The sequence below is a fragment of the Periplaneta americana genome, chromosome 2 (assembly GCF_040183065.1).
Source record: "Periplaneta americana isolate PAMFEO1 chromosome 2, P.americana_PAMFEO1_priV1, whole genome shotgun sequence".
Lineage (NCBI taxonomy): Eukaryota > Metazoa > Arthropoda > Insecta > Blattodea > Blattidae > Periplaneta > Periplaneta americana.
Genome location: NC_091118.1, coordinates 31793426 through 31815256, shown reverse-complemented (window position 1 = coordinate 31815256; position 21831 = coordinate 31793426). Strand labels below are relative to the sequence as shown.

At 34.5% G+C, this 21831-nt stretch overlaps 1 protein-coding gene across 1 annotated transcript in view; it reads right to left on the bottom strand.

Moving 5' to 3' along the window:
• The window catches only part of LOC138691838 (UDP-glucosyltransferase 2-like), a 41153-nt gene extending 26120 nt beyond the window's left edge, over nucleotides 1-15033 (bottom strand). The window contains exons 1-2 of the mRNA XM_069814345.1: nucleotides 14870-15033; nucleotides 10158-10967 (exon numbers count right to left, since the gene is read on the bottom strand). Coding sequence (XP_069670446.1) covers nucleotides 10158-10967; nucleotides 14870-14881 — 822 coding nt within the window. The 5' untranslated portion in view covers nucleotides 14882-15033. The remainder of the gene's footprint in view (nucleotides 1-10157; nucleotides 10968-14869) is intronic.
• Between the last annotated feature and the right edge of the window lie 6798 nt (nucleotides 15034-21831).

Genomic DNA, 21831 nt, shown 5'->3' with positions numbered 1-21831 from the left:
ACGACCGGCGGAAAGAAAAACGTTCCGGTGAATTTCAATGTTGTGAAGGCCATAACTCGGAAATAAAGCATTTCCGGACACATGTTGTAATGAAGTATTTTGATTGCCTACATGTGGGAAATACATACCTGAAATTATGCCCCGTATTTTTAAACACTCTGTATATATACAGGGTGTTTCAAAAAAATATATATACTGTGGTTACTGCTATGACTGCTGTCACCGTACGGGCGTACAATCTCACTGTGAGATCACTGGTCTGTCACCTCTCACCACCGTTCAGCTGTCATGTGACTGCTGACGCACTTGACGTATTCAAAGTCCTTTCCAGAGATGGGAAGCAACCCTCTGTATTCTTTTAGATTCGACAGCAAAGAGAGCCGCTTGTTTACAAAACATAACTCCTCTCCAGGGTCATGACCAGAGGTAAGAAGATCGTACCAAAACTGTTAAGTTGTGTGAGCTTGGACTATACAGGGTGATTCACGAGGATTTACCGTCTGTTATGGAGCTTATTTCCGAAGAAATTCTGAGCAAAAAATGCGTACACGTGTAGTTCCAATCTCAATATTTCCGGATTTACACTAATTTGACTTTTTTTTTTTTTAAATACCATTATTATTATTATTTTTATTATTTTATTGGGTTATTTTACGACGCGTATCAACATCTAGGTTATTTAGCGTCTGAATGAAATGAAGGTGATAATGCCGGTGAAATGAGTCCGGGGTCCAGCACCGAAAGTTACCCAGCATTTGCTCGTATTGGGTTGAGGAAAAACCCCGGAAAAAACCTCCACCAAGTAACTTGTCCCGACCGGGAATCGAACCCGGGCCACCTGGTTTCGCGGCCAGACGCGCTGACCGTTACTCCACAGGTGTGGACTCCATTATTATTTAGCTTTAACGTTAAAAAATATTATAAATAAAAATTTAACTATTCAGGAGTATAATTTCTTTAATTAGCTAGCATTTTCAAGCTAAAAATTTGTTATGAATTCCATAGTTGCTTCGTACAGATTTTTTTTTTTTAATTTCTAACTACATAATTACATTTTTCTTACTGTTTATCACAACAATTGTTACAAATCACACCACTCTTGTAAATTCTTTAAGACTGTACATTATGATACATAATTAGACTGTAAAGAATCAAGTTCCTAAAGTCGTATGATTTGTAACAATTTTTGTGATAAGTGCGTTAGAATGATGTAATTTTTAGTTAAAAGTTGAAAAACAAAATCTGTACAAAGCATTAGCTTCAGAACACTAGCTAATTAAAGAAATGATGCTTCTGAATAGTTCTTACTCTATTTGTAATATTCTTTTACTCTTAGAATTAAAGAAAAAAGTACATTACAAACAACTTCAAATTAGTTTAACTCTGAAAATATTGAGATTAGGACGCATGTTTGTATGAGAGCTTTTGTTCAGAATGTCTTCGGAAATAAGTTTCGTAAGTGGCGGTAAATCCTCGTGAATCACGAGTGAGCCATTGTAGTGAGTGGACGCATTGTTTTGCTGCTGAATCTATTTGAATTACAAGTAAGTAAACTAACTTTAACGAAATGAGTAAAAGAAAAAACTCAAGTAAAAGCAATAATGATAAACAATGTGAATCTAGAAATGACAAAAATAGTGAGGAATCAGTAATAAACGTAGAAAGTGCTGCTTCCTTTAACAAACAATTAAGTATTGTGTTTGAAAAGTTTGCCTCCAATATTCATCAGGACATTAATGATATAAAGAAATCTATCGAGTTCATGTCAACGAAGTTTGACTCTTTATTAAGTGAAATAAATAATGTAAAAGATGAGTTAAAAGAAGTGCGAAAAGAAAACGACTTCTTGAAACGTGAAATCAACGAACTAGGTGTTCGACTTCAGGATTTGGAACAGTACAACCGCAGGGACAATATTGTGTTATATGGTGTTCCCTCTGCTAATAATGAATCGGTGAATGAAATCGTAAAGACAGTTTCTACAATTATTGATGCAGATGGTTGTTTTGAAGACGTTAGTGTTACACACAGACTGCCGACACGCCCTGGGAAACCAAGACCAATTGTGCGGTTTGCTAAACGTTCAAGTCGCGATCTATGGCTAAGTCCTTTCCGAGAAGAGGCTAAAAATAACAAAGAAGGGTTCGGCCTTCCAGGTCAAACAATTTGTCTGCAATTCCAGCCTGGTTTGGTCACAGCTTCGGATCATCTTACGCCGTTCATGAAAAATCTGTTCAACAAGACAAAACTTACTGCCAGAGAAAAAGGTTACAAATTCACTTGGGTTAAAGACTGCAAAATTTTTGTTAGGAAAAATTAAAATTCCCAAGTGAATAGAGTGTTTGATTACTATGATCTTGAAAAATTGTAATTGTTAGGCAATTACACCTCTTGATTATTTTCATTGTATTATTTATATTTAACTGACATCATTGATAACAACAAGCTATATAACAATGTAGATATTTATTATTTCAAGTGTAACCCAACAAAAATATTTAATGACGTACTTAACTTTGATAATTATATTGCTAACTGTAAACATCTTAATTTAAAACTGATTCACTTAAACATTCGTAGTATAAAAAATAATTTCTCTGAATTTTGTGCCTTCTTACAATTCTTTTCTTTCAATTTTGACATAATAGTACTTACTGAAACTTGGCTTCGTTATGATATAGGTTTTGACATACCAAATTATAATAAGTTTATTAAACCTTATAAATACAATAAATGTGATGGCATTGTAGTGTATTTTAGAAATGGTATTGAAGTGTCAGCTTCAGATATTGAAATTTTAAATTCAAATTGCATACATTTTAAATTTAATTTCAACAATACTATTATTGAGTTAACGGCAATATATAGATCCCCCAATTTAAACAAAACTGAATTTATAAATGATGTGGAAAGCTTTCTAATAAACAAGAAAAATGTTAATAACCACATTATAGTTGGAGATATTAACATTCAAATTCTAGATGACTCTATGGATGAATTAGGGCATAGTTATATGAATATCATGTATGAATTTGGTTTTTACCAGTTATTAAAATCCGTAACTAGACCACAATCGAAAAATTGTCTTGATCATATTTTCTTTAAAACCAAGTGTTTATCATAGCAATATTACTTACCATTACACTACCACTGCTTTAATTACATTTATTAATAAAGTAGATTTTGAAGACTCTGAGACTTATAAATATAACAGTAATATCAATTATGATGACATATTGTTAGATATAAGTAATGAAACATGGGATACTGTAATGAGTTGTAATGATCCCGATAATGGTATCGAAATTTTTTATCAAATTTTAAATTCGAATACTATAAAGCACACAAATAAAACTTCTCAAAAAGTTTCTAGTAAGTTTGAAAAGATTAAACCATGGATTACAAATGGTATAGTTAAATCAGTCCGTACTAGAGACAAACTTGCAAGCAAATTAAGAAAAGAACCATTTAATATTATTTTAAAAAACAAGTTTAAAAAATTTCGTAACATATTATCTAACGTAATAAAGAGAACGAAAGCTAATTATTTCTGCATCAAATTAGAAAAATATAGCAATAATTGTAAAATGTTTTGGCAAACTGTGCGAGAAGCCGCAAATATTGAAGTAAATAAAAAAGAACAATTTAATGAGATTGTTTCTCGAAATGGTTAAATCTTAAGTGATAAAATACACATTACAACAGAATTTAACTCGTATTTTACAAACATTGGCATGGATATTGTATCGTCTATAAAGAATAACAATTTCCTTAGCAATGTAACTTCAGTAAATGCTTGCGTAACAGATGACGAAATAATCAATATAGCCAAAACTTTAAAAAACAATGTATCACCTGGTCCTGATAACATAAGTGCTAAAATACTTAAGATGGCTATAAATTATATTGCCAAACCTCTAACTCATATTTTTAATTTATATTTTCTAAATGGCAAATTCCCAAATAAATTTTAAAATGCAATTATGAAACCTATTTTTAAAACAGGAGATAAAAGAAATATGAACAATTATAGACCAATATCATTACTTTCATGTATTTCAAAATTACTAGAAAAATGTATTAAAGTTCGATTAATGAACTATCTTGATAAGCATAATATATTAAGTGACAATCAATTTGGTTTTCGAAAAAAATTCAGTACAGATAATGCAATATATCAAGTTACTAAAAAAATTGTTAGAGAATTTGATCAAGGTAACAATATGTATTGATATTTTCCTGGACATAAGAAAAGCATTTGATACAGTGAAACATGACATCTTAATTGAGAAATTAGACTTATTAGGAATCAAAGGTAATGCTTTAAATTTAATAAAATCGTATCTTAACGACACAATTCAAATAACGAAAATTGACAATTATTCAAGTGAACCTTTAATCATTAATATAGGTGTTCCCCAAGGCACAGTTCTAGGCCCTATTCTATTTTTAATATATATAAATGACTTATTAAAAATTGACTTACAACAATACAATGGTGTTCACTATTCTTATGCAGATGACACAGTTTTGCTTTTTGGTGGAAAAACCAGGCATGATGCATATAATAATTCAAATAATGGACTTAAATTAATAAAAAAATGGTTTGACATAAATTATCTTTCTATCAACGAAAATAAAACCATCATTATTCCATTCTCATTATCTGAAAAATGTAACAAACCTCCTACATCTATATTAAGTATTAAATTACATAATTCTGATTGTTGTCTTATACAGTGTAAATGTCCGATTATTAAAGAGTCCTCTGAAGTTAAGTAATTAGGCATAATTTTCGATAATCATTTAAAATGGAAACAACACATCAATTACCTTTGTAATAAATTACGTAAAATAGTATATTATTTTGTTTTATTGAGGAATTACTTGTCAATAAGTTCATTACGTACAATATATTTAACTTTATTTCAATCGGTAATTATGTATGGAATTATAGGATGGGGTAGCTCATTTAAATCCAATTTTAATCCACTTTATTTATTACAGAAAGAAATAATTAAAATATGTCTTCATAAACCTATTGATTTTCCATCTCAAAATTTGTTTATAGACTTTAATGTACTAAACGTAAGACAAATTTATTATATTGTATTAATAAAATTCATACATAAAAATCGAAATAATTTTGAATTGTATTATCATAGTTATGAAACAAAACGTATGAATTCTTTAAGATTGTTTGAACCAAAATGCAACACTGTTACAGTACGGTATATAATCATAGTAGTAATTTAGGCCCAAGAATATATAACAAATTTATATTTAAATATCCTAATCTTGTCAATTATAATAGTTCTAGTATTAAATTTAAAAAGTTATGTATGGAGTTTATAAAAATTGAAAAATTGTAAATTTAAATTTATATAGTATAATTGCAAATTGTATTGTATAATTATTAATTATAATTGTATTGTATAATTATTAATTTCAATTTAGGAATCTGCCCTTGAGCACGAGTTCTACTCTTTCAGGGGCGAGCTAAAGTTTCTCAGTATATTTTATAATTTATGTTACAATTATTAGCAAAATAAATAAATAAATAAATAAATAAATAAATAAATAAATAAATAAATAAATAAATACATAAATACATAAATACATAAATACATAAATAAATACATAAACAAATAAATACATAAATAAATAAATAAATAAATAAATAAATAAATAAATAAATAAATAAATAAATAAATAAATAAATAAATAAATAAATAAATAAATAAATAAATAAATAAATAAATAAATAAATAAATAAATAAATAAATAAATAAATAAATAAATAAATAAATAAAATAAATATCTACCAATTTAACTGTAGGGACGGAGCTCTCAACATCAACAAGCTAACAAAACGAACATGTACAATCGGGTGGTTACCAAACCTATTTTTGTGTCAATGATCCATGTCCTTAGAATCAGAAACAAAATGAAAAATTAATATTGTGTAAAAAAAATAACATTTTTCTTAATTTTCGATATAAAATAATTTACTCATACATAAGAATAACAAACAAAATACATAATATCTATCTAATCTTGTTAAAATTAATAATAATTTACATTTGCAGTATATAAAAAATTATACTTTTCTATGGTCAGAAAAATAATATTTGTACTCTGAAAATGTTCGTTCTACGTCACGAGACGTAACTGGAGCAAATCTGAAATATGGTATCGCGAAGTAAAAAACACCTTTGTGAATCTAGCAGTGCATTTCGTATATTATGCCACTTCACATTAAACCCGTAATTCGTTTCAAGAACACTTTTCATTTCTTACTTTAATGACTATTGGGACTTCTGCGAATTGGTATATAGGCCTAATCTTATATTTGAACAATAATTATTCTTCCACATCTCGCGGCGTCGGTCATTTCTACATGGGTTGGATAAAAAGTAATGGCAACAGTTCGATATTTCTGACCTGGCTTTATTCACAAGGGTACAACATTTACGTATCTTAAATATAGTCGCCTCCCTTAATTATCACCTTTTTCCAAATGTTTGGAAGGCGTCGTACACCATCAGCGCGTCCATCTTTGTTGATGTTCCGTATTGACCGCCCTAAAGCACGGATAAGTTCATCTCTGGTACTGTACCGGGTCCCTCGCAGTGGTTCTTTCACTTTGGTGAAAAGATCGTAATCGCATGGATCATATCGGGTGAGTCCGGAGGATGTTCCAGAACCTCCCATTGCCAGCGACGCAAGAGGTCCTTGACAGCAGCAGCGGTATGACTGTTTGCATTATCATGAAGAATGATGGGGTTCTGTACCCCCAAGTGTCGTCGTTTTCTCCTGAGGGCTGGACGAAGGTGGTGCTACAGGAACCTGCAGTAGTAGTCCGCGTTTACCGTCTGCCTTGGAGGTACAGCGTGGTGCAGTATTACCCCATCAATGTCATACACCACAATGAACATCACCTTCACAGCACTTCCAACAAGGCCTTCCCGAAACGCTTTAACCCATCGTGCTACTGTGCGATATGGCAAAACTGCACCGCCACATGCTTCACGCAGTCCCTGAAAACATTCTTGTGCACTACGACCTCGTGCCACTTCAATTTTGATCCAGGAACGTTGCTCTAGTTTTGTAAACATGATCTTAGGGCGCTCGCACTATCCCTATCAAAGTCAACATTCTACACACTGCAGTAGATTGACAGAGTACTGTCGCCGCTAGCTACACTAACTCATCTAACAGTCCTTGTTCATGTCCATACAGCTGGCAACTCTCGAACGCATCATCGTCACGTGACAGCAGTGTTGCCATTACTTTTTATCCAACCTATGTATATTTCTGGACTGTAGAAGGATGACTGCTACAGGCAATTGTTTGAAGGAATATTGAAACATACCAACATCATATATAGGTGGAGAAGGCAAAAAATTATGTCTATTTTGAGTCGAATTTTGAAGTAGAACGTTTCTCTTGATTGTTGTACCCCCAATGCAAAGAAAAGTATTCCATATAAATATTTTGTGGTACAGCGTCCCTCATATAATATTCCATCTTTACATTATGTTGTATACACATTACATTCTAAGTAGGTTATTTTACGACGCTTTATCAACATCTTAGGTTATTTACTGTCTGAATGAGATGAAGATGATAATGCCGGTGAAATGAGTCCGGGGTCCAGCACCGAAAGTTACCCAGCATTTTCTCATATTGGGTTTAGGGAAAACACCGGAAAAACCTCAACCAGGTAACTTATCCCGACCGGGAATCGAACCCGAGCCACCTGGTTTCGCGGCCAGACGCGCTAACCGTTACTCCACTGGTGTTGACTACACATTACATACTTTCCACATAATATGTAGGCGTATCTCCATTTGATGATAGCCAGTAAATCTTAAAGTATTGCATTCACTTCGTACGAATGGAAGATTTAAATTCTGCCATGTTAAAAACCGCTCACAAAACTGCACAACGCCGCTGGAAATGTTAGCACGTAATGAAACTGCTTCTTTATTGTACATATTGCTCTGATGTAATTAATTACCTAATTACGAAAGTCATCCATTCACAGTTGCGGATATGCTGTCAGTTGTTTATGTGAACAAAGTGCAGTACCACACAACAGACAACTATTGAAATGATCTATATATGTATGGCTGCACACAACCTGAAATCTATGTTGTGGTACGAACTTCCTACCTCTAGTCATGTCGTACGGACAGGTAGGCCTAATTAAAGGTTGTTATACACGACAATTACAGACATCGTATATTAAAATGAACTTATTTATTCCTGCAACTATTTTAAATAATGGAATTCTTTATTTAGTAGGCTTAACATTCTATATTCCAAATAACATCTTTCATGACCTAGTACTTCAAAAATACTTCTGTGCGAGATCGTGCGTATTTGCTTGTTTTCCGCACAGAACCAATACGCGGTAAGTGTGAAATACCACATTCAATATTCCCAACCTAACACACACAACAATTTCCCTCTTCTTAACGCTTAAGCGCAACATTCATTTTACTGCTTTAGGCTTTTAACATATTATTTTTAGAGACGTTTAACATAGTAATAATTATAAATTGGAAACTTACCACTGCAATTTTACATAAATTGCAATGTTAATTATTGTTTTTAAATATTTGCAAAAATTAAGTAAAGTCTACTACTCCACGAAACTTATTGCATTCCTGATACAAGTAACATTAAGGAAGCCGTGAAAAAATCAACAAGATTCCAGATGCCGCTCTTATTACTGCAATATGTTATATAAATAATATTGTTAAAATATTAAAATGAAAAATAAATCATTACATAACCATACCGTTTGTTTTAAGTTCGCATTACAGACTGGGGGGGAAAAAAAAGACAGACGTATATCACGGCCTGCTAGAGTATAGTAAACACAGAAAACATTTTATAGCAACAATGTTGAAGAAAGATATTTTGGTTTTCCGAAGTTGCCGTCATTAAACAGAAACCAACATGGAGATTTCATTGTAACTAATTAGAAATTCGTCTTTCAGGCATGTAATAAACGATCTTCGCACAAAATAATGTACGATACACGAGCGGTATGTTTGTTTTCATGTTCTCGGAAATTAAAAAAGCTCAACTACGTTTCGCTTTTTTAATCTTATCCTCGACCATGAAAACGTCAACATACCGCTCTTGTAACGTATATTACTATAATCACACGCTGTGTACAATAAAACTATTATAGTTTATGAAGTTTATGACTTACATTATTAATTGAAGATCTCCCCGGAAAAAGGATTGAAAATCAAATTATTGAAATATGTGAGTTATATGCGAAAATAATTTTGAAGTATTAATTTAATAACAAAAATGTAATGCATTCAATAGCTGAATAAACTTGTATCCTTATAGTAAAATGGTTCAGCTAGTAAATATAGACCTAACGAAATATGCTCCTGAAATTGTTTTCTTTTCTCATGAAACGTGAATTATAGTTTTGTTGGTTAGAACGTTATTCTGGAAAGTCTTCAATTGCAGAAACTCTAATATAGTATATACGAAGCCTATATTGAAGAGTTTATAAAAAATTGCTGTACAGGGATTTTTATCTACAACATAAATAAAATAATAATAATAATAATAATTTATTTAATCTGACAGGATTAAGGTCATAAGGCCTTCTCTTCCATCTTACCAGATAGCACATATAAATACAAAAAAGAAATACAAACACTGATGAAAATGATACAAATTAAGTTAAAGCCCTATAGAGGGTCAACAGAGTCAAAAGTACATTATAGTGCTCTCATCGAGCTGATACAACGAAAAGAAAGAAAACAGGGATTGCAATGATGATATTGATAACTGACAATAATAATAATAATAATAATAATAATAATAATAATAATAATAATAATAATAAATACATTACATATTAATTTTCAATTTTACAACAGTATAGTTACAATATTTACTATATGTCATGGGTTAAGGTGAAGTTGCGCAACCTGACATGTGTTCAACAAACAATTCCAAGAACTAGAATGTGATTTTTTAATTTAAATTTGAATTTTGATATTATCCGACAGTCTCGGACGCATTTCTGAAAAAATCCCGAAATAGTATTTTTTTTGGTAATCTAATATACAAAAAACCCACTGTGGACGTGAATCGTGTTTGGTTTGTACACTTACCTCTGGTAATTTTCCATCGCTGTTTATATGCAATCCACCTACTTCCACAAACGTCGGAACTGCAGGTCTGGGAGTATTGACTGAGAAGTGGCTGTTCACCAAGATGAGACTTACGCTTCGTTGCAGTTCGTCCAGCGATGGATAATCCTTTCCAAAATGATGTTTCAAGATTTCTTCTGCAGCCATATTAATTTCAATGTGATACCAAACTTTCGTAGCCCAGTCGAACATTGTGTTTACGAATCTTTCCCAGAAATTCATTTGATCTGTCAAAGACAGAAGTAAATTCGGAATGTACGCAGGGTTGTCAGGGTTACCAATCCGATAAGATAGCCACGGAAGGTTTGAAGTGACTGACAAACTGATGAGCGGGGCTTTGAAACGATGGGCAAATCCTATCAAACAGTCTGGTCCCGCAAGATACGTGATGACGACATCGTATGTTTTGTTGCTTTTCATGAGGTTGAGGATGTTTTGATTGTTTAGCGCAGAGCGGCAAGTGTCCAGCATGTTCTTGTTGTAATACATCAGCATTTGAAATATTCCCGTTCCCCTCAGCTGCTCTATGGAAACATTCTGTAACACTGCAGGAGCAGGCATGATGACGTCTGTATAGTTGGGCACAGGCTTCTCCAGCGGGTAGTGTCCGTAGACTTCCACTTGGTGGCCTCTGGCTGCCAGACCTTTGAAGAACGTATGAAACATGACGTAGTGACTGCGTGCTGAGTAGTTCATGATTGCCAGGATCCTCGCAGCTTCCGAGATGCAGATGGGCAGTGCACAAATGATGAGAATATACGAACATTTCATCTGCGAGCAAGTGAATCAGATAATAAAAAAGTTGAGAAATTGTTGTAAGATTTCAGTTTTCCAATTTGCTCTCTCCTAACCTATAGTATTAATAGAAAAACTCTTGTAAGGTTGTACACTTGCAAACTCTATATTGAAAGCGGTCCTGAGAATTTCGATCTACAATTTCCGGTTGCGAAAGAGCGATTTAACTTTATTTCGACTTACGCAATCTAAAATGGCTTAAATAAACACATGCAGAATATTCAATCGTTAATCTGTATTCATACAGTTGAACTTCGATATCTCGAAGTGCTTTGGGAAATGAAGGGTACACGGGAATAACGATCAAGGTCAGTTGTAGAAAGTTTAGAGAAAAACGAATTTTAAAGTTTAAGCACTTAATACTTAGTTATGTAATTGATAGAAATTGACGCAGTGAAATGTAAAGAACGATGATTTCTTATTAATTAAACAATGATATATTGTTCTAAATTTGGATATATTTCGGCCCTGATGTGTCGTTCATTTGGAAATATTTTTAGGTCTTTTTGTCTCCATGTATTAGCGTCTCTTACCAGATTATAGAAATTAATTATGAATACAGTCATCTCTGGATATAGTGAACACGGTTATAGTGAACATTCGGCTATAGTGAACCTAAATCGTTGGTCCCGACCCGCATTCATTATAAAGTGCATTAATATTTCCATTTATAATGAACCCTCTCTTCGGTTATAGTGAACCTTGTATCCTAACAAATTCTTATTTGAAGTCAGACCTTCTTGTATAAAATTGAAAGAATTTGTTGAGAACAATGTTCTAAGTTTCTTATTCCTCTAGCCAAAGGACAAAGGCAGGATTAGTGATTTGTAGAAATGAGCTGTACTGTAAATCCAGGCAACGCGTGACGACCTTGCCTCTCTCCACCGTCGAAGGGTTGACATTCTGTTCTCAGGCACACTACTCTACTGTTATTTCTAATCCTCCACCGTCTAAGGATTGCCTTTTGTTCTCAGAAACATTTCCATTATGACTGATAGCTTCGAAACAACGGAAAATGAAATTGCCTTCTTTTATTAAAAGCGGACGGAGATTATGTCCAGAGCATAAATGAAGGTAAGATTTCGAACTCCATCAACCCTCTCTGAGTTTTCATTAAGTGACCCGGGAAATTTCAATGCTCAGTACATAGTCACACCATAACAGCGTTTGTCATTTCTACTTGATCTAGTGTTCCAACTGTAAATGTACGGTATAAAAATGTCGAAGCGTTAAGTGTTTTCCTTGGAAGATAAGGTGAATATTATAGGTGACATTGCACGTTGTCTTTCGCAAGCGGACGTGGGTCGACAGCATAGTTTAAGGAAATCAACTGTGAGTAACAGTATACAGCGTAATCCATTCCACAAAAATGAAATATTTTATTTTCTTGTTCACAATTTCATTCAATTCTGTCATTTAAGGTTAGGGGAGAGACACTTCGGATATAGTGAACTTCAGATATAGGGAACGAAATATGCAAGTCTGCAGAGTTTTACTACATCCAGAGTTGACTGTATTTATTTTACGTGTGAACGTTGTAATTAGATATAGCATATGGGCTATTCCATCTCAAATCGACCGAAATATAGAGAAAATTGACCTTGCAATTTTTAAATACAATGAAACTTTTTCTGTCCGTAGACAACTGTGATACAATGCTTTGTGCAAAGTTTGAGGCATCAGAACTTCATAGTGTTTAAATTAAAAATATTTTAATTTATCGTATTTTCATAAAATTAGCAACTTTAAACTATTGTGGCTCCGAAACCCTTTCACCCAATGATTAAAATCATGGTTTATTTTGATGCTGAAAAGTTAAAGTTTATATTGACATGTAAACAGTTTTTCCTACTTTTCATGGAAATGGAGAAATTTAGATTTTTCTTCATTAAGACACCATTGCCCACGAAAAAATATTTTTAAAATATATGGTTAGATTCCGCATTGAAAGTACAAATAAACATATATTTTACTGGTGCAGCGTTGATAAGAAAGTATTGAAAAATCAAGTAAAGAAAATAAATAGTAAGCCTACGCGCTGAACTAACCAGCTGACTGTGAGGCGGGAGCTAGCCGAGCCAAGTAAGGCCAGGAACATAAACACGTGATGTGTCGTCTAGCAGTCACGGCTGTGCTAGCTTTATCACAGGTTTTCATAACCACAGGAGTAAAATGACGCCCAACGCTTGCTTATCTTCATCTCTCGGCAGTGCGTGCGGTACTGCGCCGTTCAAGTCTAGGCGTGTGAAAATAATTTATTTAATAGCTCCGAAACTTATTGCCGTGACACTAAGCGAACAATGCAGAATCCCTCTTAATAATGGAAGTTTTTTTCTCAATATTTTTTTACATTTTAAAAAATGGGAAAAAAGCCTAAAAGTAAGTAAAATCAGATTGTCTGTCTCTCTGTATACAATAAAAATAAGGATTACTTCTTATCATAACCTACCAAATGTCAGTTTCAAAATGAGCTCTCGTTCAATGTTCTGCAGTAAATGGTTCCAGAGTTCTGAGCGCTGAAAGAGGCTTGTTTTTCTAAAATACGCTAAATTTGTCGCTCAACAATACGAAAACCGTTTGACTTTTCTCAGCACCGTGTATAAATAGGGAAAAAATTAGAGTATAAAAAAGTACGAGGTGTTTTACTGATCTATTTCATAATATGAAGAGTTCGTGAGAAAAACGATGAATGTCACAGTTTTGTTAAGGTTGATGTCATTATCTAATTCATGGATCACTACGAAATTTAATGTTGTTCTTATGAAAAATGGTAAAAAGGAGAATTATCACCACGAATACAGTAATCCTTTCCTTTATTATCTATAGAAAAAGCACTACACCTTGCAGTTATAGACTCAATTAGATCATTATCTAATCCTTAACAGAAAAATGTGACATTCAACGTTGTTCCCGAAAACTCTTCATATGGAATAGCCCATATGTATGTACACATCCATAAATAAATAAATTAATACATAAGTAAATAAATTGTAGAAATTAAAATAATACAGTAAATCATATCAAAATAAAATTATTTACACTGACTAATTGCATTTTATTTTGTTTCGGCAAGTTGACTGCCGTATTCACTGAACAGCAGACCTGAACTGTATCTCTGAGGTTCAGTGTCAGTTACCTATACCCTACACGCAGCTACATTGTTGCGGGATACTTGGTGACTTCAGGTAACCAAACGCAGGACTCAATTTATAAGTACGAGGCGCGTCCATAAAGTAACTTTCCCCACCGTCCCACATATGTTGCGCGAAGCGACTGCGTGTACGTGATAGAGTAATGTCCTGGCATGGCGCATGCGCTAGCGGAACTTCCCGAGTGCTCTCAGTAGCTTCGTTGCATTGGTTGAAGATGGACGTTCCTATTCCAGCTCCCGCCGCGTGAAGTGCGGTCAGTGATAAAGTTTTTGAATGCACAGGGCATAGCGGCGATTGAAATTTATCGTCAGCTGTGCCAGGTCTATGGGCCTAACGTCATGAGCAAACAGATGGTGCGTTTTGTGGTGATTGTGCGATGGTGATTTGTTTATTCACTTTTCACGTAACTAATTACTTCAATCCCTTCCTGCACGATCAAACCTTGTAATGATATAGGGCTCTCTTGCTCTGAAAAGTAGTGTCGCAACCTATGGGTTTCTTAATAAAAACTGTTTGAAGGAATATTATCTATCCGAGCCCAAAGGTTGTCGGTCTAATTTAGAAACGCCCTGTATGTATACATAATATTAGAATTTTCTCATGACTTAAATTTTCATACAAATAATTTTGATAGTTCATTGCCTATGTAAATGGTTTCAGAGAATTTGTACTGAATACTCGACAGCTGTAACGGCCAGAGTTTTAACTGTTGTCACTATATATTACCTTCGTAAACATGTATGCTTCCAGATGTCTAAAAGAATGCAGTAGATTGCTGTGCTGGATTCTTCGTAAACTTTTATAATATGAGTGTACTGGTCATGCTGTTCTTTTGACAAACTTCACTTTCAACCTTTCGTTGTTCTTTTTAACTGATACTACTAAACGGAGTCTGAAACTCATTGTGGGTGAAGTATTGTCGTATGGTCGCTTTCAGAATTATCTTAAGTAAAACCTGTTCTTCCTTTATGAGTATCTTAATGTTATACATTTTAGTCAAAAAAAAAACACACATTTGCATATTTTATAGTTGTTGCACTCTTCTTTATCAACTACAGAATTGCACTGTATGTAGGCTACTAATGCCAAGTGAAGGATGAAATGCTTAACGTTGAGTGAAGAATAAAGTTTGCTGCTGTTTTAAAATTTCAGTTACGAAAATGCTTCTAAAAAGAACTACAATTTAGCCTGAGACAAAAATGTAACATAAGATAGGACTAGCGTTCTGTGGATAATATGAAAACCGTATTTTAAAATGTTAAACTATGTAAATTTTTGTGATATTTAGATTTGGAACATGACCGTGTTAGTAGTAGAATTTGTGTATTGCCCCGTTTCCGGAACTAGACATCTTCAGTGTCTCAGAATTAATACAGATTACGTCTTCAAGGCATATGATATGATATATGATACGATATGATATGATATATGATACGATATGATATGATTTATATGATATGATATATGACATGATAGTCGACCTGGTTGGCGAGTTGGTATAGCGCTGACCTTCTATGCCCAAGGTTGCGGCTTCGATCCCTGGCGGTCAGCGCGTCTGGCCGCGAAACTAGGTGGCCCGGGTTCGATTCCCGGTCGGGGCAAGTTACCTGGTTGAGGTTTTTTCCGGGGTTTTCCCTCAACCCAATATGAGCAAATGCTGGGTAACTTTCGGTGCTGGACCCCGGACTCATTTCACCGGCATTATCACCTTCATCTTATTCAGACGCTAAATAACCTAAGCTGTTGATAAAGCGTCGTAAAATAACTTACTAAAATAAAAAAAAATTAAAAATCGATCCCTGGCCAGGTCGGCGGCATTTAAGTGTGCTTAAATGCGACAGGCTCATGTCAGTAGATTTACTGGCATGTAAAAGAACTCCTGCGGGACAAAATTCCGGCACATCCGGCGACGCTGATATAACCTCTGCAGTTGTGAGCGTCGTTAAATAAAACATAACATATTTATATGACATGATATCGTCGCCTGAATGCAAGAACTAGGTAACTTGATTTTTCATATTTTGTGACATTGCCTATTTACTTTTTTATTGCACTAAGGAATACGTCTCGTTTTCTTTTACCTATTTGTTATATTGGAAAATAGATGTCGCTGGTGTCGTTCGATCAGTTACCTAGATCCTGGATTACATTTTGTGCGATTTTTGCTCTACTATAAAAGAGGTAACTAAAAAACGCAAATTTCGAGTTACCTAGTTCTTGCATTCAGGAGACGATATGATATGATATGATATATGATATGATACAGTAGCGTGCAAATTAATCCGAAAACGACATATTTTTACATTTTCTGTCATTGTTGACCTCACAGCTGCTCATACCGCTTTAATTGACATCTGTAGTACGTGTAATTCCATTGTTGAAGGTCTGTCATTTTTTTTATAATATGTGACATTTTGCCTGTCGTTTTGTACTTATAAGCATTTCAGTTGTGTTGAAGACAATACTGCAATCCTGTGTACATTCTGTCGTCTTCACAAATGGATACAACTCCACGAGAACGGTCTAAATTTATAACATTAGCAGATCATTCTTCTATGACACAGAGGCAAATTGCTGCAGAATGTCACATGGGTTTGGCTACTGTTAATTCGATCATAAAATGATACAGGGAGACTGGATCCATCACACCCCAGAAAAAAGGAAACTGTGGCCGGAAAAGGAAGACTTCACCTGGAGATGATCGTTTAATTGTCAGGAAAAGTAAATTAAATACTAGACTAACTGCTGTCGACTTAATCCGCGAGTTAATGGCTGCCACTGGGGCGAATATTCACGTCACAACAGTGCGGCGTAGGCTTTTGGAAGCTGGACGAAGGGCTCGTAAGCCTATTAAGAAGCAACTGCTAACCCCTGTTATGTGCAAAAAACCCTTAATATGGGCAAAATTACATCAACACTGGACAATGAATGACTGGAAGAATGTACTTTTTTCCGATGAGTCTCATTTCGAGGTCCACGGCCACCGTGTTTCTTACGTACGGAAAGGCTCTGAAAAAGTAACAGCAGCTCATCTCCAACAAGCACCCAAATACCCCCCTAAAGTAATGTTTTGGGGTTGTTTCACACATGAAGGGCCTGGGGCATTAATACCTATCAAGGGAATGATGAATTCTGACATATATTCACTTATTGGAAACCAGAATCGTACCCAGGTGCAAAAATCATTTCCGGATGGCAGAGGCGTGTTAAAACAAGACCTGACACCATGCCATACGTTTCGAAAAACTACAGAATTCTTCAACAGGAAGAATATTCAGGTACTCCCCTGGCCAGGCAACTCACCCGACATCAACCCCATTGAGAACTTGTGGTCAATTTGCAAAATAAGAATGCAAAAAATGGATTGTTCTACAAAGAAGAAGATGATTTCTGCCCTCATTGGTGTATGGTTTCGCGATGAAGAAATGAACATTTGTGGGAAATTGGTGGAATCCATACCAAATCGTCTCAGAGCTGTTATTAGGAACAATGGAGGCCACATAGATTACTGAGGTATGTCTTAGATCCTTTTCTTTTATCCTGTTTGAGTGTTTTTGCATAAGTAATTACGTTGTTCGGATTAATTTGCACGCTACTGTATGATATGATATGATATATGATATGATATATATGATACGATATGATATGATATATAATATATGATATATGATACGATATGATATTTGTCAGCCAACTTTACAATTCATAGTTATGGTGGACCATCACATTTCTGCTTTTTGATCCACCATGGCTTTAATACATACCACGTTTTTCTATTAATATATTCATTTGCCAAGTATTTTCTGATTACTTCCTATTCTTCTGTTTTAAATGAATTGCCATCCATTCTTCCCTATCTATCCTAATCTATTTTCTCTCTCAGACCTAGACTGTCTCCCTTCCATTTCTCGCTTTCCTATTAAATATTGCATATTCCGTTCTTAATTATATATAGGGGAGAGTTGGTTAATAGGCTATCTGACATCGGGTAATATCGGACAGTGCGTTTCTTTCATCTACCACCAGATAGTAGTACCTGAATAACATGGTTACGTTTCTGTGATGTCACATACTACCCGATGTCCGATACTACCCAACTCTCCCCTATTATTTATTTATTTCATTCTCTATTCTCAAATCTACCTGCTCTTAATCATTATTTTCCAGCTATATTCTCCGAAATTGTTTGTTTATATTTCTATTTTCTCTATTTTACAACACATCACTTACTATTTCCCTACTATTATATCCTCTGTTTATTTACGTATTTAATTTTCTCTTCATGTCACTCCTAAATTTCCTCTTTTATTACCTCTTTCCATAAATTTATATTTATAATACTCCTACAGTTATAGTGCCTGATACTAACTCCCAACCCACAACATTTAAAAACATGAAATATCTCATTCACTTAATTACACCTCCAATTTCTCTCTCTTCCACTTCACATTTGTTCAGATGTTCTTTCACTTTAATTTTTCTATTATTCATTATTTGTCTGTCTATCTTACTACACTCTTACACTATCTTCTTCACTTAACACTTTCTTCTCTATTTCTATTCTATCACTTTTGCCACCCCTAACTTTCTTGCACTCACTTTTTAGCACTCTTCTTCCTCGCCAGTACCATTCTCCTCACTATTCTGTCCTCAATTTCGCAATTTAATAACCTCTCAAAAGCCCTATCTATTTTCAAGGCATATAATCTGCAAGGGTCGCCAGCACAGAGCACGCTGGGGATAGCATCCCTTACCCGCGGAAAACGCAGAGCACTAGAGTGCACTCCGTAGCTGCTAGCGGGTATGCTCTCTATCTCTCCCTGTTGCACGACGGTGCACACGGGACAGCACCGCGTACCCTTTGCACATTTCAGCGAGTGCTGACGATCACTGCATTATACCCTGCTGCTACTATCAACTGGGTTGGAATACTCAAAAGTCTACTTCTGAACATATTCACAGTGAGAGCCTAAAAACCTGTATGAACGTCGCGTCGCAGGCATAGCCCCTCTCGTCGCAGAATCGACCGACTGGTCCCGACGTAATTTTCGGTGCATTAATGCTGTAGTCCAACTCGTTCCCACCTAATTCTCGGTACGTTACTCCTATAAACCAACTCGTCTCGGGTATATAAGAAAAGGTAAAATCTACACCTGTGGAGTAACGGTTAGCGCGTCTGATCGCGAAACCAGGTGGCCCGGGCTCGAATCCCTGTTACCTAGTTGAGGTTTTTCCGGGATTTTCCCTCAACCAAATATCAACAAATGCTGGATAACTATCGGTGCTGGACCCCGAACTCATTTCATCGGCATTATCACCTTTACTTCATTCAGAAGCTAAATAACCTGACATGTTGATATAGCGTCTTAAAATAACTCACTTTTAACCCATTTATGCCCACTGGGTCATTTTCGACCTACCCAGAAATTTTAGTTTAATTTCCATTATTAAAGGTCTTTTCTCTTTTATTGTTGATGAGATTGTTATTTACATTACTGCGTATCATTCTTTCTTCCCGCGCAATTTTCTCTTCAGATGAGCATTGTTGTGGCTGACATAATAATTATGTTCCTTTGCATTTAGAGCTACAGATGAACACAAATAATCCAAGATTAGTAATAAACCATTACACATTTTGTTGAAATTAGTACATACATTTTGAGCTGAGGCATGTAAGACTATAGCCTGTGTCCCGAGATTAGAAATAATTACACGGTGTTTTCTGCAATGCAGGGAGACTGATAACAGAAGTGGGTCGTTTTCGACCCAGTGGGCACAGTCATTGCCATGTTCCACTTTCTTCACATATATCTAAAATCTTATTTATTGTCTTTACTGTTTGGCCTGCGAGTGTAAATACGCACAAGATTTTGTATCTGGTAGGGGGTCACAGTAACTTGAGAAAATATTTCCATTATACCTACTTTCTCCAGTTTATAATACTGATGATCAGGGAAAGGATTTATATGTAAATACATATTTACTTATAAAGCTAATATAATTTATATTTTGCATTATCTTTATGTTTCACAATGTGTAGGGTTGAAAAATCCTACTTTTATTTTCCATATTTTTCCATATTTTAGAGTTTAGTACATATTTTCGTTAATTTCCATATATTTTCCATATTTCATATAAAACAGTCCATATTATATTAGGTTTAACAATAAAACAAAACAAAATTCCATTAACTTTTAAAAATACATTTCAACAATAGAGATTTAAACACATGTTCAGTAATCCCTTTAACATCAGAGTTATTTGAAAATTAGCAGTCCTATCAACAATGAGAAAGTAAGTTACAAAACTGTATTAATTAAATTTAAAATTTTTAACAGACTTCAGTTGTGCAGCTCAACAGTTAAATGCCAGTCAGAGTACACATAGGTTCAGTTTTGTAAATCATACTATAAAGACGGTAAATATGCCAAAAGTACGTCATTCAGTCAATTTAAAATCAAAACTAACAAGTTACATTTCAGAATTTAAAGAAGATGGTTTATCAACTGACAATAAAATATTATTTTGTAATTTGTGTCAGTGTGCAGTATCATCTACACAAAAGTTCCTGGTGCAACAACACATTACAACTAGTAAACATCAGGCCAACAAACAACTAAATTCCAAGCAGAGACAATTGTTTTTAATACAACCAACAACATCGAATGTAAGATCTGAGTTTAACATCGACCTGTGCCGTTCTCTCATCTCTGCTGATATTCCTCTCTACAAACTAAAGAATAAGGTCTTCAGGGAATTCCTTGAAAAATATACTCAACATACAATCCCGGATGAGTCAACACTTAGGAAGACGTATGCTCCATCCATCTACGATGAGACAATACAGAAGATAAGAGATGAAATTAAAGATAGTTCAATTTGGGTTTCCATTGATGAGACTCCCGACAAAGAAGGTAGACTTGTTGGTAATGTAGTTATCGGTTTGTTAAGTGAACAATATTCTGAACGAATTCTTTTACATTGTGATGTTCTAGAAAAGTGCAATAACAAAACTATAGTTAAACTGTTCAACGAAGCTATGGGTATCCTGTGGCCAAAGGGTATTATGTACGATAATGTGTTATTCTTTATTAGCGATGCTGCCCCTTATATGGTCAAAGCTGGACAAGCATTATCTGTTGTATATCCTAAATTGACTCATTTTACTTGTGTGGCGCATGCATTTCATCGTGTGGCAGAAGTGGTCAGAGACAATTTCCCTAAAGTAGATTTGTTGATTTCATCAGTGAAAAAAGTATTTCTCAAAGCTCCCAGTAGAGTTAACGTGTTGAAAGAAATGTACCCTGAAATTCCATTGCCACCAAAGCCAATTTTAACTAGATGGGGTACATGGCTAGAAGCAGTTGAATATTATGCCGAACATATAGACTCTATTAACAATGTTCTCCTTGCATTGGACTCTGAAGATGCAGTCTCAATTGATACTGCGAAAACAGTTACCTGTGACATAAGTGTGAAGAATGACTTAGCTCACATTCAGCATACATTTTCATGCATCATAAAAACGCTCAAAAGTCTCCAAAATAGGCACCTTTCACTATCTGAAAGTTTTGAAATTATAAATAGTACTGTGGAACAACTGAATCGTGGTAGAGGTAAAGTTGCAGATGCAGTAAGAGCTAAGGTGGACACTGTACTTTCAAAAAACCCTGGATATGAAGAACTAC